This window comes from Equus caballus, chromosome 3, assembly GCF_041296265.1.
Source record: "Equus caballus isolate H_3958 breed thoroughbred chromosome 3, TB-T2T, whole genome shotgun sequence".
In the NCBI taxonomy this organism is placed as follows: domain Eukaryota; kingdom Metazoa; phylum Chordata; class Mammalia; order Perissodactyla; family Equidae; genus Equus; species Equus caballus.
Window position 1 is genome coordinate 104,665,724 of NC_091686.1, and position 27,925 is coordinate 104,693,648.

Consider the following 27,925-nt stretch of genomic DNA (forward strand, 5'->3'; position numbering starts at 1 on the left):
TGATCACACTAAGACTGAAGATAAGACGACCCACGTATAAACATAAGGAAGCCATACACTGGTCCTTGAACCATTTATATCTTCCTTGCCCTCTCCAAATAATGACTTTTTTCCCTAATTCACTGATAAATTAATGCCCATTCACTTTTTCCATTAAACAAACCACTTATCATATGAAAATTTAACGTTTCAGAAAAATCACATTAATCTGCAAACCATTTCCCAGGAAACCAAAACTGTCGAATCCCCAAGAAGAAAAGCTGTAGTAAGCTAACTAGAGAATATGAAACGATGCCATAAGGTTAAATCAAACAGGAAGACCTGATTGTGTTAACATCTCTAGGGATTCGTCAAACGCAGTCTTTCAAGAACTATAACTAAGTATCCCAGTAATGAAGAAAATGCCAATCTGTTTCCACAATAAACGAGATGCATAGTGGGCTTTTTAGGCCATAACTTTTTTGTTGGACATGCCGTTTTTTCCTTTAAGCGGCAGAAGTGTACATTAGAGAAATACGGCCAAACCTGTAAGTTTGTATTATTCACATTAAAGTTGACTGAAGCGCATACAATTTTAACATCAAGTTTTCAAATACAAGTCTGTATACAACATGTGCTGACTAAATGAATGAACCCTAACAGCAAGTCATCTGTTAAAAAAGAAAAAAGGTAACAAAAATAAAAAATTATCATGGAATCGTAGCTCTTAAATTATAATATTACTTAGAGCAACTGTTTTGAATTACACAATGATTATGAACAAACTTATCTGAAACACCTAATAAGTGATTTTCTACAATGGAGGAAAAAAATTATAGTCTCCCAAATGAGCTGATACTAACTGTACAAATTTTAAAATGAGGTGAAAAAGAACTATTTCACCAAGTCCGAAGAGCTGAAATGACGACTGATATCCTGACCTTAATGAAACTACCTACTTTTCCCACGGAGCCCTACAAAGATATAATGCTACAGGTTACTGCTGTTACCTGCTCAACAATAGCAATGTTCTTTAATGAGGCATGTTGACACATCAAAAGTGATAGTCAACATTTCTGACAGATTCCATGAAGAAGTGGCATCAAGACCTAAATGGGGCTACAAACAATACACCTGAAAAGAGGTCTTAGACGTTTACGTCCCTTCATGCAGTTTTGTGGAGTCTAAAACTAATTTGACAGGAAAATCTGCACATACCAGGTGCAGGTCTCAGCAATTTCACACAGGCAATTTTTTATTATAACAATAATCACATGCTAATAGTAAGATCCATCACGTCTAAGCCAATAATAGAGACACAGTTAAATTAACTACCTGAGCTTTTAAAATTGTAGTATCTTCTAAATTTGAAGGCAAGACTAAGATTGAAATGAAATCCTTAATTCTAAGTGTAAATTTGAACTTTGGAAGAGAAACCAAAGTTAAAGGAAAGTCATTCTAATTGTTAATTTTTTCCTGGTTATCCATCAATGCCTTGGTTTGGTTCTAGTATTCCTCAAGAATTAATCCTACAGATCTGGCCATTATACTCAACAAACTGTTTGTTCTTAGAGAGGAACACTACTTGTCCTGGGTCACACCTCCTCACTTTTGGTCAACCTCCTAGGAACTACGTTTTATGCTATTTTCATGGCATCCTCACTTCTCACTTAGCTCGCCCAGTTCTCAGACTCAAAAGCACTGTTCACATATTATTCTAAACAGGAAGAATACAGAGCAAATTCTTTTGTTTGCTCAGGTTGCATGTAAATGAGGGAGGAAGGGGGTTGAGGGGTAGGAAGAGAAGTAAGAAGAGAGAGAACACAGGAGCACAAGAGAGTAGTAAAAAGAAGAGAAAAACTGCTTGAGGAAGTGTCAGAGCCACCAAGTCAGGAAGAGAAATAAGAGAGAGCAAAAGTTTCAGCGGCCATAAAAGGGCAATTGTCTACTTCCTAACTAACCAAATCTGGTCAGTTCCAAATATGGAAATGTTTTAGTTCAAATACAGAGCTTTTCTTCTGTGGGATAGGAGCAGAGATCATAATCATTCTTTTCCTATAAAAAACAATGTCACACTTGGATATCTACCGTTGTGTGAGAAAAATCTGTTGAATTATTACATAAACTATTTCCAAGTTTTGCTCCCCCAAAGTCCAGGTCTTTCTAACAAAAAAACACTGCAGCTCTTTCATAGTCATTCTAGAGCTTCAGTCTCCATATCTGCAAAATAAGAACATTAATTTTAACAACCTGGAGAGCTGTATGAAGACCAGGTTAATACATGTAAAACGCTTGGCAAGGGGCATTTTTTAAATCTAATACTCATTAAATGTTAACTATTATGAACTCAGATTTTCTCAGCCTTTAGACTTACAAACCCCAATTCACCAAAGAGCTCAGTGATGACAAAACGGCAGAAACAAAGATCATTTCAAAATAAGATTACTTCCTTATATATCTAATCATTCTCCTCATTTGTAAATTAAAAGGTTGGTAAACAAGAGAATGATCAGTTCTGCCATGAAAAGACAGACGCATGTCTTAAAAACATTATTAAAAGTTCACTCATTCGACAAATATTTACTGAGTACCTGCCAGAACTAGTCACTGATCCCGGCCTGGGGATACAGGAGTCGACAAAACAAAACCTGTATAATTCGAGGGGTGGGCGTGGAGACTGAAAACTGGTTCCCTGCAGGGAGAGGGGCAGCTTTTATTTCAAAAGTGAATTCTTTCAGCGTATTTTACCTGCTCCAAGTCAATCCTGTTTTAATATACTTCTGTTACCTGCTTCTGCCCCATTCCTGCCCCTGGGCTAGAATTTCTCACTCACAGGTTAGTTTTTCCACAGGAATTTCACAATAAAGGAGTTTTAATAAAGCTAAATTTCATGCACACTTGATTAATCTAGCTGCCACCACCAGGACTTCTAAGCACATTTTTAATACCTTTAACTGTCCACTGTCCTGATAAAACACAAAAGCAATCGGGAGTAAATGCTTTGAAAACCTTCTCTGTCCCATCTCCCCTCAACAATAGTTGCTCAACCCCAACAGTTACTCTCCAGGATTCCTTACAACAAATAATTAAGGAGCAGGGGGGAAGGAAGAGGCAGTTGTCTTTCCTGACCACTATTTTCCAAAGCAGCACATTTTCAGTCATTATTTTTAAAGACTGTATGTTGACGTGACAGTTGTTAAAGCAAGACCTGAAGACTTGTGGAGGTTAACCAAAGCTGACATTATTTTATTTGCAGTTCCCTCTTCATCAAGTAACAGCCTCACAGAAGTCACTGGCTCTGATGTGTAAGAACCTGGCTACATCGCTGGTAAGGTCTCCATAGCGAAAACTGTACTCCTCATTTAAGTAACAAGTTTGAGATTTTGAAGAAAGAATGCATGCACATTTTCCTGCTCATTTACATATTCTCCTCATAATCCCCCAACAGGTCAATAGCATAAGATAAACTGACTTCATTGTATTTTTCAAGAGATTCCCTGATTTTCATGACAATTACTGACACAGCATATTCCACTTTACAATTAGGTTCACACTTAGGAAACAGGATTCTGAAGTACTCTTTTACTAGATATCCCAGATCCCATAGACATGCAAAATAGTATTGTTTTTCAAAGTAATGAAATATAAATTAGTTTGACAAAGCGCCTAATGCTAACAATACTGCCATTTAGTCAAAAGATTTTTAACACTTTATCTTCAGAATCTGAAACATCTTTTTAAAATAGTCTCAAAACAGTTAATCTTCATTCTTAGTGATTTTAACTTGTTTTTAATAACCAAGAGTATACTGGAATCATATCTAATAATTAACATAGTGACTTATGATATGCTCTTTCTTCTAATCCTAGATGAATGGTTTGGGTGGCGTGTGGCCACTGATCTCAATTCCGGGCCAACTAAACCAGAATGTACTTTAGTTTTCTTCTAAACTACACTTTAGGAGGAAAAATGTATCAAAGAAAAAGATGACAAGTTACTCTCATGCAGGATGATAACCAAAAGGGGGATACAGTTTTGAAGAAACAAAAACCACAAAGTGACGACATGAAACCCTGCACTCTCAACAGGATAAGCAGCATGAGGCAGAAAGTGATGAAGTCGGGAGTAAACATGACTGAAATAACGAGGAAAAGCCAAGCAATGATACTGATAAGAGCAGGAAGAACTGCAGAGTCTGGGAGAAGACAAGGTCTGGTGGGGGATGGGGGGATTTGGGGAAATAAAGTAAAAGAAAAAAGGAATTCAACTCTCCCATTCTCCAAATCCATCGACTCTCGTTCTCTGCCGCCACTACCAGCAACATATGCCTGCACATGCTGGTGCAAAGACAAGCAATCATCACTGGGGTAGCTGACCCACTGGCTGGGGGGTTATTACTTTATCTTGCTAAGTTCAAAACATGATTTCTAAGTTTAGTATACAGTACCCAGTTCAGAGCAGGAACTATATATATTTGACTCAATTTATAAGAACTTGCAGAGAAAGATGAATTGTGCTTATTATCTTTTTGGCCTCCTTTTTTGGCAAAGATTTCTTCCATTTTTCAACTCCCAAGTGTAGAAAACTAATGTACAAATTCCATTGCTATGAAACAATTTACCATAAGTCTTCATTCTCTGACTGTTTTCTAAGGAGGAAGAAACTGTATGTTAGACACAATCTTAAAACATACACATACTGATACTGCCCTATTTGAAGCTTTATTCACTTTAAAATATTCACCAGAAACTCTGTGATCATCTTCAATAAACCTATGAAGCAAACATCTGCTGTTATGAGGACGTTACAGTAGGCACAATAATCCCTCAAAAAAGAAAATCATAAATGTTATCAAAATTCTCACACAAACAGAAGCTCTAACATTTGACTACTTTAAATATTTGTAATATATCTGATTTATGCTTAAGTTTTTTGCAACATTAAACTTTTAATGGAAAAATGAAGTGGATGGGTTTTAGGATTATATATCATCAGTGTTTTGTATATTGTTTTTAATTGCATGGGTCACTTTCATCAATGCAGAGTAAATCCCTCCACAACTAGGAAATACAAATTTCTTCCCTATGTTCCGAGCCTTTAAGTATTTACCAGGGCAAGCAAATGCACACACTCACACCCCCTAATAACACAACAAAAAACAAGGTTTCCAAACTAATTAACTGTTCCTTGCCATCAGAGATAAGACTACTGAGTTGATAATTCTGTTTTAGATAGCTGAAGTCTTTTCTGGCTGGGGTCAGTTTGACAATACAAGTTTACCCCGCTATGCGAAAGTTCGCTTTACGCCACTTCGCTTTTACAAAAGACCTACATAAGTACTGCTTTCACTAAATGGAAGAAACCCAAAATGGATTTTCGCTTTCACAAAAAAAGATAAAAGGCAAAAATAGAGTTCAGCATTCCTTTTGCAGCGAGCCATTACAGAGGCAGTGCGACTGGGGCCACCAAGCTCCTTGCCTGGGAACTACACTTAGCATCTCAGCATCAAGCCACCATAGCTTTGAACTATGTCTGTTAGCATCTCTGCTTTATTTCAATTTATTTTGGTAGGTTATTTTTGGGGTCCGGGAATGCTCAAAAGTTTTTCCCATATAAATTAATGGTAACTGCTCCTTCGCCTTATGCCATTTCAGAAAGCTTATGAAAGTTTTCATAGGAACACTCTACTTTCGGATAGCAGAGGAAATGTGTATAGATTTATAAGACTGAGTTTTATAGTGTCCTGGTTGATCATCACTAGAACTTGGGTCTCTGCAATCCAATACATATACATACCCTTAAAACAAAAGTTTTAGGAAACTATATTGTGGATCTATTCATGATATTTCCTATTCTGTTCTTTTCCGCTTTTCAATTAGCGAGAAAAAAAGGCAACTTATTAAACTGACTCCAGAACAGGCTACCACTGGCAGTTGGAAAAGCACTAATCTACGAGTTGATAAATACCAGAATATATGCAAAGGGGCAGTATACTAGAAAACTCTACTCAATAAAACAGCCTTGGTTAACGCCAATCAAAAGCCACTGCTATTATGTACTCTTCTCCTCCACTCCTTTGATATTCTCCTGTAAGAACCTTTACTTCAAATGAAAAAGATAGTAGGGGAATCCCTGAAGGTGATATAAAGTATGGCATACCATTAGAAGCCACAGACTGACACTTACCCTGGTCACTTCTTCTCAACAAGGCAAAGCAATATAAAACTAATACCACTTCTTAGGGACATCTGTGACCATGGGAGACATACACTTACTGGAACTAAAACGATCCAAACAACGTAGACACGAATGTGTATATATTTTGTTTATTTCAGCATTTTAAAAAACCGAAACAGAAATCGTCTTTTCTACATTCAGTACACACTGATATTTTACTTCCTGTTCTAATACATGTCTTAATGCTGATTATAACCCACTAAATCAATTTCTTGACCCACTAATGAATGGGTTGAAACCTGCCAATTTGAAAAACACAGCTATAGAGGAGGCACAAATCAATCTAGCAGGAGAAGAGGACCATAGATAAATTACCAGTCTGTAGTGGTCACCTTCTTTCACCAAAGAGAAAAAGTCCAAAGAATTGAAAACATCAGTCAAACAGTGATAATTTAATTCTAGGAAGATCACAGGAGAAAGTTTAGACTCAGGATAAGAAAATATGTAATACCACCCCACCCCCCAAAATAGAAGTTTCTGATCTGGCATTTAATAATCACCACTGTTAATCTAACAATGACTTCCTGCGTGCTCAACCCTGAACTAATTGTGTGTATAATTTATACAAATGTGTACGTATATGTGTGTGTGTATATATATATACACACATACATATATACACTCATATAAATGCAATATATAAATTATATAATTACATACTTATGTTTTTATATTTTTAATATATAAACGTGCATTTTTTTTCCAGATCATTCTTACAACCTGTTAAAATAACAAAATAAATGTTAGATCTAAAACACAGGTCAGTTGGCTCCAGAGTCTAATCTCTTAACCACTAAGCTATAAACTCTTCCAAAGGGAACAGGAGTTCCCAACTCTGGCTGTGCATCAAGAATCCTCTGTGAAGTTAAAACAAAACAGATGCCCAAGTGCTACCCCATTTTTAAAGCTGAAATAGCAAATATTAAAGAGAAATATATTTTGTAAACAATGTATTATTGAATACCATCTCCAACCCATTATGTCAGAAAATACCTTTTTGGAGAGTAGATACTACTCTGTGTGCCATTGGACATAAAATATCTGGTTGAACTGAATGATTGCCTTGGTTAATAAGCAGTTGACTCTACCTTGAAACTTAATTAGATCACTGTCATTATAGACTAGAATTTAATATAAAGCAGTCTGTCTCAGGATTACTAACTAAATTCCATTAAGAATTTAACTGCTGGCATGTCAAAAGGATCTTAACATAAGGTAGCCTAACTGATGAAAATTATGGACTGCACAGTATATTTCTATTAAATTTATCTATCCATGATTTAAACCTCTATCTTCCCAACATGTTTTCCTTCATTAATTAAAAGATAAAGAATTCTGAACCTGGTGTTATATTAATGAAATGAGCAGTCTCCCTGGATTGATCCACTTCCACCAGCCTTAAGAAAACAGTTAGTAGCAAGCACACAGTAAAAAATTAGGAGGCTTCCAAGATTTCAAATAATTAAGAAATGGTTTTGACTACATCACTCAAATAAAATGTTATGAACATAAAAACCTTTAAGATTTTTGATGGTTAAGTGGGTAATACAAAACCTAGAATTACCACTACTAGTAGCCACAAATAACAGTGGGCCTCCATACCACAACCACATGAATGATCACTGCATACATACGTTGGTGAAGAAACAATAATCTATTAATAAAGAATCACTCATTTTCCTCTCAGTAAAAATTCTTTGTAAAAGACAAAAACAAGTACAAACTATAAATGATCCAAGTAAGAATTATTTTGTTTGGTCAAATTAATACCCCAACTAAAGAATTTATCCAATTATTTCCTGTTCAGGCTACCATGAAATGAGAGCACTGCAGAGAAACTAGTCTATGATGTAAACCAGAAAGATAATGATAATTACAGATTAAACACACGAATAATCTATTTGTGAAAGAAACTATTGGGTGAAAGAAATTATGGCCCATTACTATTAAGATCTAGAGAAAATATCTACCCCCAGGTCTTCTATAACCATATCTCTGAAAGAAAAAAAAATTCACTCATCAAGCTTCTGATATATGGGGTTTCTTTTAAACAAAAAGTACTACTGTCATAAATCCATAACCACATCTGCGATGTAAATATTAAAATATCTTAAATATGCTGATTATTAAATATAGAATCATGAGCTTTCATTCTATCCATGACTTTGGGGTCATCGGGAGATTTCTAAAGCATACCTTTTAATCCACGCCATGGTACTTCAAGAACATGTTAAGGTAAGTCACAGCTTGGAACACTTCGATGCACCTCAAAACACCTCAGCCAGTGTATCTGTATCATTCTCCTTTCCTTTTGAGATCATAATGGTTCCGAAGAACTATAATGCTTCCATTTGAATGATAGTCTCATAATTTCAATGACTTAAAAACAAAAACAAAAAATAAGGACTTAAGTGTTGATATGTTAAGCAACTAGTGCACTGTGTCAACTGCTGCCATGACTAAGAAAAACAAAGAAGCTGCTGCTACTACTATGTAATATTGTCATTCTTAATGTGAACCCTCATATGAATGAGAAGGGGTACATGCTCAGTGGTCACAGTGACACCCCTTGCTTTACTGAGATCTAGCAAAACCCCACAAATCTCTTTGCCCCAACTGATTCTTCAGCTTTCTTCTCAAGGAATGAAAATAACATAAAAGAGAGGTCTGAACACTTGATAGGTACCAGGTCCACCTCTGATTGACCAACTATTCTATTCCACGTTGAATGAAAGCTGGAAATCACTCACACACCTCTGTATAAAAGGGAATTCATTAATAGACATAGCAGGGCTTCCTTCAAACAAGGCCCGTCCTGGTGTTACTATTACTGAATCATTTTAATTCCATGGTCATCATCAAATTGAAAAGAGCTCCAGTTTCTAAAGCTTACTTCTACAAAACGCATGCATATAAATGAAGAGATAGATGGCTAACTATCAACTTTACTGCTGCTCTGTGATTGCCCTGGCAGATTATCTGTCCCTCTTTCCTCCTCACGCCATCCCACCTTCTTATATAAAAACATTAAAAACATTTCATTACTAAAATAATACAGTAAGAAGTCTATATATCACATTTTAAATCTAAGAATTCACTCCACTTTTGCTTCAAGTTTGGCACTCTACAATTACAAGAAAGAACATTCAAGCTATATAAGGAAAGTAAAGCTGACAAATTATCAATAATACGCATACACATTCACATCATAAAGCAATTAAAATTACTTTAAGATGACTGATGAGGAAACTTTTAATGAAAGCAAGCCACAAAAATGGCTTCCAAGGAAAGAAAGTAGCTGAGAGAGGTTCTGTTATACTCTGGGTTTGTGGAATAGCTCATGTAAAGTTTAACAGACAAGGAATGGAAGATAAAGTTCCCCAACTAGAGCTAAAAAGTATGTGCTAAGGAGAAAATGAAACTATGTATTTCCTGATTGAAAGGGTAGACTGAACTGATGAAAACCTTTCAAGTCCACTGTCAGAAAAACTACATATTTCTGGGATTAAGATTTATTGCAGGTTGTGGGGAATGCAGATTATAAAATGTAGGTCACTCTTCAGAAAGCTGATAATGGTGGAAGAATTGCACATAGGAAAGAACTCTACCAGAGCAGGTGGGAAGAAACTAATGAAGAACAGAAACAAGGGCCCTGGTCCAATGAAATCACTGCAGCCAATGATCTTTTTAAACTGATCATTTTACCACATTAGTGCAACCCCCTAGCCATTCCGATTCCAGCTTTAAACCACTTAATGGCTCTGTACATGTATACAACCTCCTAGAAGGACACCCACATTGTTTCCTATACTCTGCTCCTCCAAGTAAATGCATCCTACACACAACTATCAGGTTAATGTTCCTGAAGTACAGCTCCTCCCTTGTACATAAAGAATAAGGTTAACCACTAGGAAATAAAGCAGGATATAAATATGTTAGATAATAGAGAATAAAGGCCTAGGTCTGAAAAAAAAAAAAGCCTAGGTCTGAAGCACTTATTCATTACTTCATTTAATTTTCATAACCCCATTTTACAGAGGAGAAAACTAAGACTCTATTGTCAAATGACTGACTCAAGAAAACATGCAGTAAGAGAAAAGAACTAGGACTTAAATCTAGATGTTCCAGCTGGAATTTCAGCACTTTTCTACTACAATACTATCACAGAATATTGTTGGAGGAAAGGGATAACATTTGTTGACAATATGCCAAGTACCACGCTAAGCACTTGATATTATTTATTTCATCCTGATCCACCACTTGTAAGACTAACTAGTTGCCTCCTTCTCCAGGTGAGGAGACTGAGGCTCGGAGATTTAAGTAATCTGCTCGACATCACATATTAGAGACTGAAAGACGTGGGAGACAGATTCAGTCTCACATGTCCAACTCTAAAACCCAAACTAACCCACACTCAAGTTGCTTTTCTGGAAGACACACTGGCATAGCAATCAGAAGAAATCAAGTGTAACAATTAAGGTCATTTTTCAACCTCACTGATACAGCAATAATCTAACTTTACAAACGCTTCTCACTCAAAACCCAGTTAATGCATAGAAACAGATCTTTTTGCTATGGTTTAACAAGAGACTATATATACATTTACTAAAGCCATTAAGAAGGATCAGAACCATATTTAATCACCCAAATCAGAAACCATTTGATTCCTACAAAAGAATTCCAGTATTTTCATGAAGTTATACACTTGAAGATCTTTTCAAGTTGACTTGGAAATCACAGTACTTATCAATATAAATTTTAGTTGACAAAACAAAAATGAGCAGGAAAGATATCTTCCTTAAGATGGCACACTGCCAAAGTTTCCCAACTTGGCCCTGTCCCATGGACTGCTATGAGTCTTAGCCTCACGGGAAGAGAAACCATTTATTAGCTGAGGGAGGTGAGGCCACTCAGTCAGGTTATCAGTAATTAAAAAAAGACAAAAAAACAGATGGACAGCTCTCTACACGCTTCAAAGCTTGACTAAACTAAAAGAGTAACCAAAAGCACTAAAAAAATACCCCAAAGTCAGGACAGGAAACTAGATTTGAATGGAAAGCATGCATTCACACAGCATTCCAAAACTAACTGCAGAGGTAATCAATAGAGCTTCTATGCCAATGTTTGTAACAAGTTAGATGAATCAAAGAAACCATTCCTTAAATTCTGAAACAAAATCTTGCAGAATTACATTCGAGAGTTCAAAACTGTTACAGTAAGAAACTTACATGGTCATTTAAAAAAGATCTTCATCAATAACAGTGTAACTCTTCTGTGTAACTCATTTTACAAGCACTAATGTCCAAAACAGTATATGATAAGAATGCTTAGAAATTCTGATGCCCAACTACGTACCGTTTAATAGCAAAATTAATGTGTATGAAAGACCCTACGCACCTGTCTACAAAACATTTCACTTCTTATAGGAAAGAGAGAAATGTTAGAAATACATTTCCACACCAATTGTTACAGCCTCCTTCACTATGCTGTGTCCAAAGGAGGTAGTCTTTGTCCTTAGTCTTCGTAAACCTATTATCTAACCACACGCTACGCAGTAATGAACTAAATGTGTGAAAATGTCACACACCTCATTTTGGATACATGATTGACAGCTAAACATAGAACATTCATGATGTGCTCTAAACCACAGTAGGCACACAAATATTTGAGGGAATAGAAGAAAATATTGAGGAATGGCTTATACGTGCTGCAATGACATTATCAAGGACAACAGACTTTGAAAGAAAACAATTTAAATTAACATAGCAAGCCATTCTTTGACTACTGAATTTTGTTTGCTTTGTTTTTGACTACTGATTATGTAACACATAATGCTTATGAAGGTGTAAGATCAGTACTACTACTAAAGTGTAAACTTCAGGAAAATAATCAGAAACAGATGCCGATAACTTCAAACTTTTATGCTTTCATAAACAGCCTCAGATAGTAACCTGAAATAACAATAATGAATGCATTCTGATGTTCACTGCAATATTACTTACAAAGAAAGGACTGAGAATTTCTTTCCAAAAGGGAAATGATTAAATCATGGCACATCCATATGATAGAAAAAATAGTGAATAATATTGAAATTTATAACGTGGTAATATGTTAATTTTATATATGGTTTAACTAACTATATATAATTAGTGTTTTCCCATATCACATATATAAATATATGTATACAAACATTTTAATAACCATAGAATATTATAAATATAAATATGTAAGTTCTATGAGATCAAGAACAATTTCAGATGTTATCTCCAGCACTAAACACAGTGCCTTCAGTAAAGCTTGGTGGTTAGAAGAATAGGCTCTGAAGAAAAGCCTGCCTGGGTTTGAATCCCAGATCTACCACTTACTAGCTCTGAACTAGGTACTTTAGCTTCCCCTTTTAAAAAAAATGGGATAAAAATAACATTCATGTTGGGGCCGGCCCCATGGCCAAGTGGTTAGGTTCATGCATTCCGCCACGGTGGCCCAGGGTGTCGCCAGTTGGGATCCCGGGCATGGACATGGCACCACTCAGCAGGACATGCTGAGGCGACATCCCACATGGCACAGCCAGAGGCACTCAGAACTAGAATATACAACTATGTACTGGGGCCTTTGGGGAGAAGAAGAAGAAAAAGAAAATGAAAATTGGCAACAGTCGTTAGCTCAGGTGCCGATCTTTAAAAAAAAAAAAAAGCATTCACATAATGGAAGGGGAAGAAATTAGCTAATTCATGTAAAGCATTTAGAAGAGTATCTGGAACACAGTGGTGACCCAATGAATGGGAGTGCGGTGGTGAAGGGAGGAGAAGCAGTGGGTTCTCAAACACCTGAGCAAATGAATGGACTCTATTTTTAAAGCACACAATGTTAGTAAGCACACACAAATATTAAGCAGGGTTTTTCAAACTTTGCTTACCTCAACCAAAAGAAGGTTTTTACACAACAATCCAATACATATCTAAACACATTCAAGGTAAACATAATCTATTCTATTCTATCACACGAATTTACTTAGATGCTGGTCATAACCCACTAAATTGATTTCACAACAATTAGTGGGTCACTTTCTAAAATGGGCTCAAAATTTATGCTTTACTTTTGTCCTTCAACTTTATTTTTCTTAACAAGGGGCAAGAAAATTTAACCATTACATAAGAATCTAAAGTCAGAAAATACTCCAGAAAAAGTCTTTAACCTGTCACAGCTTCAACTTTATTTTATAGTCTTGCAAATTTTATTCTTTACACTAAGACCACCAGAAATCTCAACAGAAAACTTTCTTAAGAGATCATCGAAAGGTGATACAGAAGTTGGCCAGCTTTTAAAATATACCTAGGTAGACTTACTCTTGAAGAAATTAAGTTTCTGACAAGGGAAGAGCACAAAATTAAGAAAGAGTTATGAGAGAACACAGGTTGCTGGGTTTAGTTTAACTGAGACAACTGCATTCCCAGAGGATCTTCCCTGATCCAGCTTCCGGTCGCCACCCACCAATACAAAAACAAAGTATGTTCCAATCATACTGAAACTTTGTACATTTCTCAGACTACACCATGGTGTTTCAGATCTCTGGACCTTTGCACACGCTGTTTTGCCCCATTCTCCCACACCCTTAAAACTGCAGGAGCAGTGGGAGAAACAGAATTAATGACATATGATAATAGTTAAAAGGATAACATAAGAATAAAACATAAAAAAATGGGGGCCAGTCCCATGGCCTAGTGGGTAAGTCTGACGCGCTCCACTTTGGCGGCCCAGGTTCAGTTCCCAGGCACAGACCTATACCACTTGTCGGTGGCCATGCTATGGCAGTGACCCACATAAAAAAATAAAGGAAGATTGGCACAGACATTAGCTCAAGGCAAATCTTCCTCAAGCAAAAGAGGAAGATTGGCAACAAATGCTAGCTCAGGGCAAATCTCCCTCAGGAAAAATTCAAAAAAGGAAATAGATGAGATGAGGAGTGAAAAACAAATGTATGACATACTACATGCTGAGCCAAACTGATGTTTTTACATAAATTCTCACAGGCTTACCGCATATAAGAAATTTTTAAAATTGAATTGATGAAGCAAAGTCTTTTAAATTACATACCATAATTTAGGAGAGGTGTTCTAGAGACACTTAAATTTTAAACAAGTTTTGTCAACCAGGTACTTGGAAACAGTCTAGTTATATAATGACAGAAAATTAACTATTGCTATTGTTAAAAGTATGAAAATCACATATTCTACTAATTTCAACTCTAAACTGGTTTTTGCCAACACTAATAAGGATTTCAAATCTAAAGCTAAAGCTGGTTTTACGTAATTTTCCAAGAATCTTTCCAAGAATCATAAATTATTCTCACTCTCATCTTGACAGTAAAACTGTAATCCCTTCTCCCATTAAACATGGGGGCAAGGGGACAACAAGCCCCTATAGCTAAGAGGCTAACCATAGGATCAATGAGACCCAGTAACTAAAAGACATTTGTCATCTAGCAATTCTGGGAAATGGAACATTCAGCTAATTTTACTTTTGAGGAACCCCCACTCAACTGGAGAAGCTGTTTTCTTAAAATGTATATCTTAGTTTTCAGTAACACTGATAAAAGCTGCTATAAACGTGCCTGATGATGCTGTTGCTCTTAACGTGGTAAACATCCAGGGTTCAACTGGGATATGCATGTAGTTTTTTTTTCCTGTAATTCTACATGGCACAGTAAGGATAGGTATAATTTAAATATAAATACGCACATACACGCACACACCTATCCTTTTTCGAATGGATCAGTGTTAGCAAGTTAACATTTCTGGGAGACTAAAGCTAGGAGAGTGCGGAAAACGGAGAGGGAGATGGAAGAACAGTAGTTGTGCTGAATAAAGGATGATAGGGAAGGAAAAGTAGTATAAAGTAAATAAGCTCACAAACACTACTATACATTTATTCAAAACAAGCAATCAACAGAAGCTTCTTTCCTTTCTAGGAGTTGAGAAGGAACCAAGTAAGAAACGCTAAAGGGCCTAAATCAAATTTACTTCTGTTTTCTTTCTTATTTTTAAAAATACGGAACGCTTCATAAATTTGCGTGTCATCCTTGCGCAGGAGCCATGCTAATCTTCTCTGTATCGTTACAGTTTTAGTATGTGCTGGCGAAGCGAGTACTACTTCTATTTTCTTTGCACTTTTTATGTATATATTTATAAAAATGTTTATGGGTGCATTGAGTTTCTCCCTATCATTTTCTTCCTCCTTCAGCTTAGTTGCTTAGGTCTCTTTTTGTTTAAAATAAAATGTAAACTTTGATGGCTTAAAAGACTATGTGTTCAGCTTTTCAAGAAGATGGCGCCGAAAGCGAAGAAGGAAGCCCCTGCCCCTCCCAAAGCCGAAGCCAAAGCAAAGGCTTTGAAGGCCAAGAAAGCTGTGCTAAAAGGCGTCCAGAGCCACAAAAAAAAGAAGATCCGTACGTCACCCACCTTCCGACGGCCCAAGACACTGCGGCTCCGAAGGCAACCCAAGTATCCTCGGAAGAGCGCCCCGCGGAGAAACAAGCTTGACCACTATGCCATCATCAAGTTCCCCTTGACCACCGAATCAGCCATGAAGAAGATAGAAGACAACAACACGCTTGTGTTCATTGTGGATGTCAAGGCCAACAAGCATCAGATCAAACAGGCTGTAAAGAAGCTCTATGACATTGATGTGGCCAAGGTCAACACCCTGATCAGGCCTGATGGAGAGAAGAAGGCATATGTTCGACTGGCTCCTGACTATGATGCTTTGGATGTTGCCAACAAAATTGGGATCATCTAAACTGAGTCCAGCTGGCTAAATCTAAATACAAGTGTTTTTTCACTATAAAAAAAAAAAAAAAAAAAAAGATTATGTGTTCAGGAGTGATAAAGAATGTACTGATCAAGTCCTGGACTTGGAGTCAGGAGTCACAGGTTAGAAACTTACTGGATGTGTAACTTCTGACCATTCACAACTTCTCTGTAGATAATACCAGCAAAAAACTACAACAATAAAGCTTAAATGTGAAAGCACCTAAAATACTGCCCACCAGAGTAGGCATAAACATTTATTGACTTTGAAGACACAATTTGGTAATCAGTTACTGCTAATGCCACTATTCTAAAATCAAAATGAAACATTTTCCTAGGAATATTTTAATTTGCTGTCGAAGAAATACCTCTAAGTTAAAAATTCTTTCAGTTACGTTTATTCCACTTATGTGGGTGATGATGGTCCAATCTGCATCTCTAATTCATGTCTTCAATCATTCTCTCCTTTCTCTTGACAAATTCATTAGTTCAACAAATGTTTGAATGTCTACAATGTGTTAGCCCTTTTTTAAGCAGTGAGGATGCCTTAGTGTACAAATCAGACCAAAATCCTTGGCAGCAGAGAGTTTACATTGTAACTAGAATGTCAGATGGTGGTAAATGCTTTGGAGAGAAACAGAAGGAAAGGATAGGGAAGACAGGGGACGGGGTGTAACTTTAAATAAGCCCTCACCAAGGTAATACTTGAGCAAAGATCTGAAGGAGGTGGTGAAAAGGGAATTCCACGCAAAGGGAATCAATAGCAGGTCCAAAAGCCCTAAGCAGGAGTGTTTCTCCAAGACCAGTGTGGCAAGAAAATGAGATTACAGGAGAGGGCACTGGGAAGATGCTAAGTTACGAGAATTTGAGTGAGTATAGAGGGGACACCACAGATCATGAAGGTCTTGAGCGTTTTACTCCAAATTTTGAGTAGAGGAAGATCAAGATGTAAGCAGAGGAAGATCATCACGAGTTTGGTTGGGGGGGTGAAGACAGATAATAAAGGCAAAAGGGAAGAAGCAGGAGACATCAGTTAGGAGCCAACTGTGACTATATAGGTTGGAGATGATGGAGCCTTTCACCAGGGTGGAAGCAGCTGAAGAGTCACAGGTAATGAAACTCTGTGCGTATTTCACAGACAAAACTAACAACATCTGCTGACACACTGGGTCACGGAGTTAAAGGAAAAAATGGACGAGAGCAACGGTGACTCCAAGGTTTCTAGCCTAAGAACCCAAAGGATGGAGCTGCTTATTAAGATGGAGAAGACTTCAGGAGAAGATTTAAGAGGAGGTTTCAGGAGTTTGGCTTGGATACAATAAACAATATACTCAGATATTCTAATAGATTTATTACAGCTTATCAGAATTTTCTGCAAAGGGTAGGGAAATATAAGTCAGGTTAGTGTGTTTAGTTCTTGCTTGCAGTTGGATTTTTTGAAAAACGGATGAGTAAAAGTACTATCTATTAAACAAGTGTTCTAATAATCTTAGCATGTTAATTATGCATTCTCGGTCATCTGAACTTGTGAGTGTTTAATAAAAGATACTTTGCTAAGAATATTTAAGAAAATCTCTAATTACAAAGACTAATTTAAGGGAGATATTCCATATTCAAATACTGTAGACGTAAACAACAAAGGCAATTTCAGCTTAGCAAAATAACCTATTATCTGAAGCTCCCCAGCCACCAAAATGCCTCTCCGCCTCAAATGCATAGATTAGAAACACAGACAACACTTACAGAGTGCTTTCCACATGCTAAGCATCTCATTTAAGTTACCAAGTACCTTCCAGTAGCTTATCTTTTACGGTGAGACTGAAAGAAATTAACAAAGCTAAAGAACTGTCCTGTAACTTTAGCCATCCTTGAAAGAACTAATTTAAGAGTCTCAAGGGACCTCTTTGGATCCATTGTTTGAAACTTCTACTTCTGTTCTTCATCTACATTCTGTATTCTCTTCACAACTCTCAGTTTCCCAATGCCAAGTGTTATGAAAGCCTGATGTGCAGCATTTGTGTGGGTGTATGTTTTACTAGGAAAGGAACATCAAGGAAAATCGTATGTTACTGAGTTCCAAAACATAACACATTTTCCTGAGATGGAATTATGTTGCAGTGTATTAACAGAAGTCACAATTTCAGGCTGTGGGCCTACAATTACAACTCAGCTAAATAGAAATGGACTGCAGAGAACTTGGAAAGTGAACGTGTGTTTTCTAAGCAGTAATAAATAAAAAGAGAAAGGAACCTCCCTGACTTACTTATTCTCACCTCACTGTTCGCATTTTAACTAAATTAGAAAATTACTACCACAAAGTAATCAAAATTTTGTAAACAAAAGTTTCACAGTTAACAGTAACACCTACTTGATGGCAACTCACTCATTCCTATTTTATGATACCCATTATCACTTATTTCATCAGATGCAGGGATATTTCATCTATCTCATAATTCAAATTCTTTCAAAACAGCTCTTCAGTCAACCAGACTAGAAAATGTATTACACCACCTTCTCTGTTTTGGGCACTTCAAGGTGTACATAATTTTATACATATTACTTAATCCTCACAATAACCCAACAATTACATTAAAACCCCCAGGTCTTCTAAAATCCAGTTAACTTTATACCATACCTTTGACTATTATGATGTCTACCACTAGTAGGATTAGCACTTTAGGTCATTTTTCCAATAACCATGATATATTCGAATTATACAAAGTAAGATCTTCCATAATCATCCTTGTGGCAAAAACCACAAATTTTTAACTTATCTATATACATGATCTATACAAGACTGCAGGGGTTTGTACAGTTTTAACAAACAATTTTATTGTAGTCATGCTCCAATAACTAAAAAAACCCAAGATGCCCCCCCTTCAAAAAAACCCCAAACAAATGCACCCAAGTGTCCACTGGCAGATGAATAAATTTTAAAATGAGATATACTCATATAATGGAATATCATGCCGCCTTAAAAAGGAAATTCTGACACATGCTATAACTGGATGAACCTTGAAGACATTACGCTAAGTGAAATAAGCCAGTCACAAAAGGACAAATACTGTATGATTCCACTTACATGAGATACCTAGAGTAGGCCAATTCATAGAGACAGAAATAGAAAGGTGGTTACCAACGGCTCAGGGTAGGGAGGAGTAGAGAGTTACTGCTTAATGGGCTCAGAGATTCAGTTTAGGAAGATGGAAAAAATTCTGGAGATCAGTGGTGGTGATGGTTATACAATACGAATGTACCTAATACCACTGAACTAGTTAAAATGGTAAATTTTATGTTATATATATTTTACCACAATAAAAAAACTGAACATACCTTATGGAAATACATCAACAGTGGATAGTAACTTATCTTCTTCCTTGTATTTTAATAATTTTTTCCCTTACTTGACCTCAAATCTATTTGTCATTCTGTGTTTATCTTTGTAAAAGGCACCACCTAACCACTCAGAAAGCCACAACATTCAATCTTTTCCCTTCTCATCCTAAGCCACCAAGTCTTACAAACTGATTTTAACTCTGTACCACTGCTTGAATCTGATTCCTTCCCTTCATTTCTAATGCCATGGCCTTCATTACAGCATATGATCATTGTTAAGAGCCTCATAGCCAATCTCTCATGCTCAAAAACTTAGCCTTCACAATTATTGCTAGCTACTCTTGAAATAAAGCTCATGTGTAAAACCTTTCAAAAGGCCCCCACTGTCTATTCAAGTTTAAAGGTCTGATCAACACATTACAAAATACTTCGTTATCTGATCCAACTTAGCTTTCTGGACTCATCTTCCACAAGCTCCTCTTGCTTCTTATACTCTACACCAGATTCTTTACTCCCTCTTTCCTCACCATATCTACTAGGCTCTCCTGCCTCCAGGCTTTTACTCATGCTTCTCAAGCCATGCAGAATCCCCTTCTTTTCAATTCCTATTCACCTACTCAACTCTCATAGACTGCTACACATATATATGGGTGTAAGTTAATATAAGCTTTTGGAGAACAATTTAGCAGCACCTATCAAACTATGAATGTACATATCCTTGCAAGCAGCAATTGCACTTCTAAGTATGTGTCCTACAAAAATACTCAAGCATATGCGGTACACAAAGATATTTACTACAGTGTTGCTCCTAAAAAAGAAATACATCTAGTTGTATGCCAAATGGAAACTGGCTAAATAAATTCTGTTACACTTATGTTATGAATGTAGAAGATTACACATTTAAAAAAAGAGAGAAATAATCTAAGTGTATGCTAAGAACTCAAGAATTATTACTAATTTTTAAAAGGAAACATAATACATAATTTACAAATAAAATAATATGAGCCCATCTGCCCTGAAGAAAACCAAAACTATATTTATGTACTTTTATGTGATTTAAGTACATGGAAAATTGTCTGGAAGAATATATCCCAAATTTTTAACAGTGGTTACCTCTGGAGAAGGGAGTAGAACTGAAGGCTCCTAAACTATCTTAATAATGATACAGGAATATATTCTGGTATTAACTGTGTAACATTTCAAATGGGTTACAAACAGGCAGGAAAAGCCTACACAGACAGGACAGACAGACTCTTTCTCACTCCTGACCTATTTGGCCTAATCTAGTGCCTACTCTACTTAGCCAATGATACAGAACTTATGTGAATGGCAGTGGCTACACAGAGCAGAAGCACATGCAGCCTGTCTTGGCACAGATTTACCCTGGCCCAAGCTCCCTAGGGGACTCACAGCTGCCAATGACATCCTCAGGTCCAGCTCTAGCAGAGTTGAGAAAACAGCCACTCAGGCTCACCTTTCTACTGACTTTCTGTTGTCTTCCATTTAAAGTAATGTTTACAAACACTAAGCACTCGGGGGTTTTTGAATAAATTCTCATCTCTGACAAGAACTACATCCTGACTGGGAGGGGGAAAGAACAGAGTCAATACCCAGGTCTTCCTGTACAAAATCTCCTGCCTCCAGATTTCCCAGAACTCATCTTCCTCTAGCATAACTTAGAAGTTTAAAAAAAAGAAAAGAAAGAAGAAATCCTTCAGGAAGCCTTCGCTGAAACCCCCAGTCTGAATTAATCATACCTTGTTCTATACCTCAACGTTCCTTGTGAAACATCACTATTATAGGAGCCATCGTGTTCTTCCTTACACTAGTTAGTTATGAGCATAGCTAGATTCCCCACAAACTACCAAAGACCAAACTGTCTTAACTCATCTTTTATAAAAAGTAAGGTGTTCAACGTTCTTGCCTATAACAGGTTTTCAAGAAATCACTCCTGAATAGAATTTGTTGAAAATAGTTCAGTGAGTGATACTAGACAGTTCACAGATGGCAAAAATTACTTGAAAATGTTAAACTTGCTGAAAATGTTCCTTGATAGTGGTATATGTTACGTCATGCTCTGAAGAATATTGTGAATTATAAATGACAACTGCAAATAAGAGCTAACATTTATTAGTAAACTCAGTGTGTAAAAAAGATTGTCTAGTATCATCTTATTTATTTACTGTCAACTCTACAGGTAGGTATAATAATTAATTCCATTCTACGGATACAGAAACTGAGGCTTGAAGAAGTCAAGTAACTTGCAGAAAGTGACACTTACTTGGCAGAGCCAGAATTCAAAGCCTGGTCTTTGTGACTCCAAAACTAATACTACTCACCTGCTCCACTCACCTAGATAATTAACAAATCAAATCAAAACGAAAATAGTCTGTTTTACTACAACGTATATTTCTTTACCGTGAATTACTTCTTAGGCAACTAGAAATAGGGCGATGATGCTGGTGGAAAAGTCAGTCATGTTGCCTTATACACGATTTTTCCTAGAAGATTAATATTTTGAGTCAACTGGGAACAAGGTTTTTCACAATTAAAGATAAAACCTTAGAAACAGATGAATAGAAATTTATTCTATTAAGAATAAAAACTTAACATTTGTATTAGGAAACAAAGAAAAAAATTTACAAAAGAAGAAAATTTAAGGAAAAAACCTGAAAATCTACAAAAGTATTTTTCTTTCTTGTAAACAGTGGTTGAGTTAGTGGCTTCAGGAATCATTACTTTCAGATGGGTTAACCTATTTGACAAAGCTGCCTGTGCAGATGAAGAAGCTGCAAAAGAATTCCCCCTGTATTACAACAATGGATTAATGAAGAAGGCTACACACTGGAATTGTATTTTTAATTTTAATGAAAATAAGTCTCTTCGAAGCAATGCCCTTCCAGGACCTACAACAGAAAGGACAGGGCTGGAGTCCAGGGTTTAAGACTCCAAAGACTCAGAATAATACAAGGTACAAATGCTAGTCTTTTGTTTTTTATTAGAATTGCTATTGTTTTTAGTTAGTATTTAAGATGAGAGTTCCACGAATTTTCCGTAGTCTGTCCAATCCTTTTTCCCCATAAACCTCATTACTTTTACTGCACGATTTGGCAGAACTCAAGGTTTTTCAAGATATATATGGCAATATGGCAGAAACTCCTGTATGCATTAGACAAAACAATCCCTATGAACCTTCGGTACAGATGACCTTACTAAAAATGCCATGGATAGTTTTTGTTTAATTTTTAAAAGATGTGCAGTAAACTCCAATCCTACAGAGAAAATAATGAATGTGTATTAAAACTGCTACCATTAGGACAAAGAAGTAGAGATTAATGCTACTTTGAATTTAAAACAATTTAGATGACTTTATTTTGTGTGTGTGTGTGAGGAAGATTGTCGCTAAGCTAACATCTGTGCCAATCTTCCTCCACTTTATGTGGGATGCCGCCACAGCATGGCTTGAAGAGCAGTGCTAGGTACATGCCCAGGATCCAAAACTGTGAACCCCAGGCCACCAAAGCAGAGTGTGCGCACTTAACCACTACACTACCAGGCTGGCCCCTTTGTTGATTTTTATACAAAGATCAATGCCAACTCCTTGTCATGTCAGACAAAGTACAGTAGTGAAACAGACACATACCCAAAGCAGCTCGTAGCACACCTCCCTTAAAATAACTAGAGAAGCTGATACCATGGAGAGTGACTCTACTGAGTAATCTATTGTATACACTAAGGCAATGGGGGCCCATCCAGCATGCATATATTTCCATATATATAAACACATTGTCAAAACAGAAAGGTTATGTAGAAAGATAAACATAGTTTGTATAGAAAACAGGTCATATGAAGCAGATACTTTGCTGGACACCGTTGCCCTGAATTAACTGTTCATAATATAAAGTATTCTCTAAAAAATTCTCTCAAGTGATGCCTGGAGACCTAAGTATGTGGTTAAATGGGTTCTCTATTCCAATTCCCACATGGGGAGGGGGTGTCCCACACCAACAAGCAATTCTCTGGACACAAGTAGGGTGTCCTACAACTAAACTCAATGTTGACACTCTACCTGGAGATAGTCAGATCCCACAGGTAAAGGGTTCAGTCCTAAAAGACTGCCTCCCCCTCACAACTTCAGACACCCATTGCAAGCCTAGGTTATTACTTGTGCTTCTGACCAACCAGCTATGCATTTGAGGTTCCAAGGACCCCAGGCCTTGGGTTTCAGACAACAGTCACAAGTCCAGGTTGTTACCTGTATTTCTGACCAACTTGCTATAGATCAGAGATTCCCATGATCCCCTCCCTTGGGTTCGATTAATTTTCTAGAGTGGCTCACAGAACTCAGGAAACATTTTATTTACTAGATTACCGGTTTATTATAAAAAGAATATACCTAAGGAACAGCCAAATGGAAGAGATGCATTGGGCAACATACAGGGAAAGGGCACAGAGCTTTCACGCTCTATCCAGGCGTGCCACTCTCCCAGCACCTCCACATGTCCACTAACCCAAAAATTCTGCAAACCTTGTCCTTTTAGAGTTTTATGGAGGCTTCATTACAAAGTCATGACTGATGAACTCATTGGCCACTGGCGACTCATTCAACCTCCAGCCCCTCTCCCCTCCCCAGAGGTTGGGAGGATGGGACTCAAAGTTCCAACCCTCAAACCACATGACTGGCTCCACTGGCAACCAGCCCCCATCTCAGTACTTATGTTCCTCGTATGTCAGAGAGTACATATTAATCTGTAGAATACTATCATATTTATTGTTTAAATCAACAGGGTTGGAAGAAAAGTTATGCATTGTAATAGGATAAATTAAAAAATTTTCAAGTTATTACGTAGGTAATCCAAAATTAATGTATATAACACTTTCATTTACTCCAGGAAAGTTCCCTTCTTTTATAATTGTTTGGCTCAGGCAAATAAATTAGTTCATCTTCCCTAAGTATCATCAAATTAGAGTAAAACAGTTACTCAAAATCATGTTTTTTATCAAGAGGTGGCTTGCCTGACACTTTAATCTGTCACCATGCAACATCCAGAAGTGATACAAGCCAATTATTCCTTTGCAAACATTCTCGTCTCCCAATCTTACACCCAAAACCTACTTCCCATAACAAATGATGGTGACCCTGTAATTACAATTGTTCAGATCAAAATCCATGCTGTCATCTTTGACTCCTGTCTGTACTTCACATACCATATCTAATCTAGGCACATTCGGCAGCACAGTCTTTACATACGCTGTTCCTTCTTGCTGGAATGTTCTTATGCCACATACATGCATGCCTCACATTCTCACCTAATCCTTAAGGTCCTTTGCTCCAATGTCACCATCTCAGTGAGACCTTCCATGAGTACTTTATCTTGTTGCAACCTCTTCCTGACACTCCCTGTCCTATTCCCAACTTTCTTTTTTTCTAAAGCCCGTATCTCAATAAATATTTTTTTTTTTTGCTTTTTCTCCCCAAATCCCCCCAGTACATAGCAGTATATTTTAGTTGTGGGTCCTTCTAGTTATGGCATGTAGGACACCGCCTCAAAATGGCCTAATGAGTGGTGCCATGTCGGCACCCAGGATCCGAACCAGCAAAACTCTGGGCCACCGAAGCAGAGTGCACAAACTTAACCACTCAGCCACGGGGCCGGCCCCATTAATAAATATTTTACTTGTTTTTTTGTCTGTTTATATCACTAAAAGGTAACCTCTACACACTAGCAGAATTTTTTTTTTTTTGGTCTGTTTTGTCCACTGGTCTATCCTAGTGTCTGGAACACAGTTAGTGCTCAAAAATGTTTGAATACATCGCTAGGCTCAGTCAGTCTATGTCAGACTATGCCAACTTGAGGGAAGAGGAGGTGTTCCACAATCTGAAGGGTTGATAATGGTGCTCTCATTAACTGATTTGTTTCAGCATATCACAAATTACCTAGTTTAATGACCTGAGCCCTCAGAAAACAGGTGATGGCCTTAAGACGCTTTCTGCAACAAAACAGGTATTAAAGTTAATACTAATAACTCAAGCACACTAAATAAACAGCAGAAGGGTACCTCTTCCTCCTAGTATTCCCTCTTTACCAAGCAAACACAATGATTAACTAATCAGATATGGATATAAGACAGTCAAAAAGAATGCAGAAATTATCAACATAACTTTTAAAAATATATTTACATCTAGCAACAACAACCTCACCCTACATATAAATTTTGCCCCAAATATTAGCAAATAGTGTAAAGCAATCATAATTATTAACATACTTAAAAAGTTAAGTACCCTAAACACACATCACATCTTTATAGGTTGTGAGGTTTTTCACTCCAGCAAGGCTTAAAGTCATGATTTTCAATTCAGTACTCTGGAAAATTTCACAGAATTTAACTATATATGTTTAGATGCCTCTTCTGCGGTTTCTAATAAAATAGTGTAAGATAACAAGCCACATACCATGGGGAAAGACTGTTCTTCCTGTCATGGTAGAAAGGGCTGAAATATGACTTAGTGAATAACATGACATAAACCAAAATGGATTTTTCTCTCAGTGAATTACTGTATAAATATGCACAGAAAACATTGCTGAAGATCATATGGGGGAGGGGTGTTAATCTTAGAAAAAGTTACATAATGTAGGAAATTTGCCGTTAAGTTGGTAGTATAGATGGTTTTTCTAATATGCCTCAGTTTATAATCTTTGCTGGCTTCTGAATGAAATGTAAAAATTTCTAAGAAAATATCTACAGGAAAATATATTCTCAAGCACAAATTCACTCTAGAGTTAAACACTTACTGAGCGCCTTTTCCATGACAGGCACTTTTCTATGTGCAAGGATGGAGCACTGAACAAACAGACAAGGTATCTTCAGGAGGGAGTTTCTATGACTTCTTTAACAAAAGCATTTTATGGAAAATCAGTGAGAGCACTCTCTGCTATGAGAGCGGCTGCTTTAACCAAAACAAAATAAGAGTTCTGTAAAAAGCTTACTGAGATCCCATCATACAAGAAACTCATTCATTTCATCTTTCATTAGCAAGCAAAGAAAATGACAGAATGGCACAAAGTACTACCAGATGTCCTGGCTATGGCTAGTTTTTTATAAAAGAATGTCTCTTTGTGAGATAGGGAGTAACCATGAAATCTTTTGTACTACATAGAGGTTTGCTCTTTATCTCCAGGCAAAGCACTTAAAAGGGTTGTGAAACTTGATGAGTTACTCATTTTTCTTATATAAAAACATCCTAAATAGATAACTTCTGTGAAGGCAAGCAGCTTCCTGTAGTATACTACCTCACAGATACTTCTGTAAAATTAAAAACACTGAAGGTAAGCATGGCATTTAATCAATGGCTTTTCAGCTAGGAAAATCACTTGATTTGTGTAGAAATAAAATGAACTCGGAACTAGCCCTATGAATAACTCCTGTCACAAAATATTAACCAAAATTTAAAAAAATAGTTAAGTATATTATGCACACTTTACCACAATTAAAAAGACAACAAAGTGATTTTTAAATACATTGCTCTCACTAAAAAATTCTTGAGGATAAAAATGGTTTCTACCATTTTATTAAAAGTACCTTTAAAACTTCGTTTACCTCATTTTTATCACAATATTTTTTAACATTTCAAATTTCTGTACATATTTCAATGTCTTTATTAGTAAAGTACACAATTCACTATAATTTACTAATACATAACCACATATATTGGGGTACATGTTAACTTTCTAGTGATACGGGTGACCAAAAGTCTAAAGACTATGATTTGGTACCAGAAAAAAAAAAAAAAAAAAACATGCCGCATGTGCCACATAGCTCTTGCAGTATCTGGATAAAGACCCCAAAGAGAGGCAACCTTCTTTAGCTTCACAGGAATTAACTAAATCCACCACCTCAGTTAATCACTAGACAGACCAAGGAAAAAATATGAGAGAATCAAAGCATAAACATCACCCCTCCAGGAGGAAAACAATATAGAATGTTTTCCCTCATTAAAATGAGACAGTTGATGTGAAAAGACTGAAAAGTTAAGAGAATCAAATTCATGAATGTTCCCATAGTCACAGAATTACTGAATGTATGCTCCCCTCCCCAACAAAACTCCTTTTAATTAACGCAGGCTTTCCATTAATTCATGAGAAGCTACACAATGTTATATAGAAAAGGCACCAACAGGAGTTTCAATCTAACTTTCATCTCCTTCTATATGTGTTCTTTCCTTCCAATCAGGCATCTAAATGAGTCAAGCCTAACCCACCTTACAAAGCTCCATCACAACACCTATGGCTCCATTCCCACCAAGTTCAGAGCCACTGCTCTTCAAAAAGTTGTCTCCACTTCCTCAACCCATGACAAACCACATTATAGCTCCCACCAGTTCACTGAAATTGTTCTTGCCAAGGTCTTTGACGTCCTCAATCTGGTGAACATTTGGATTTCTCTCATTTGCCCACTTTGCAGCATCTGACACAAGTGATCGGTTTCCCTCCTTCTAGAGGTACTCTCCTCATTTTCGTGACACTGCATTGTCTAGGGTTTTCTCCCACTTCTTTTGTTCTTAGTTT

At 36.8% G+C, this 27,925-nt stretch overlaps 2 protein-coding genes and 1 non-coding gene across 10 annotated transcripts in view; 1 reads left to right on the top strand and 2 right to left on the bottom strand.

Moving 5' to 3' along the window:
- The window catches only part of RBPJ (recombination signal binding protein for immunoglobulin kappa J region), a 223,474-nt gene that overhangs the window by 60,427 nt on the left and 135,122 nt on the right, over positions 1 to 27,925 (bottom strand). For 3 of the 8 annotated variants that reach the window (XM_070261746.1, XM_070261745.1, XM_070261747.1), the window contains exon 2: positions 8,413 to 8,595. The exons of 4 other annotated variants lie outside the window; for them this stretch is intronic. In XM_070261746.1, coding sequence (XP_070117847.1) covers positions 8,413 to 8,429 — 17 coding nt within the window. In that variant the 5' untranslated portion in view covers positions 8,430 to 8,595. 8 annotated transcript variants of the gene reach the window in all.
- Positions 9,750 to 16,022, top strand: LOC100055584 (large ribosomal subunit protein uL23). The gene has a single exon (XM_070262527.1). It carries the CDS (start codon positions 15,541 to 15,543, stop codon positions 16,009 to 16,011), a length of 471 nt encoding a protein of 156 aa, XP_070118628.1. The 5' UTR covers positions 9,750 to 15,540; the 3' UTR covers positions 16,012 to 16,022.
- Positions 15,259 to 15,361, bottom strand: LOC111773028 (U6 spliceosomal RNA). The gene has a single exon (XR_002807236.1). It is a non-coding gene; the product is annotated as a U6 spliceosomal RNA (small nuclear RNA).

Excerpts from the sequence above, each read along its gene's own strand:
- LOC100055584 (XM_070262527.1), top strand. The coding sequence starts at position 15,541 with ATGGCGCCGAAAGCGAAGAAGGAAGCCCCTGCCCCTCCCAAAGCCGAA.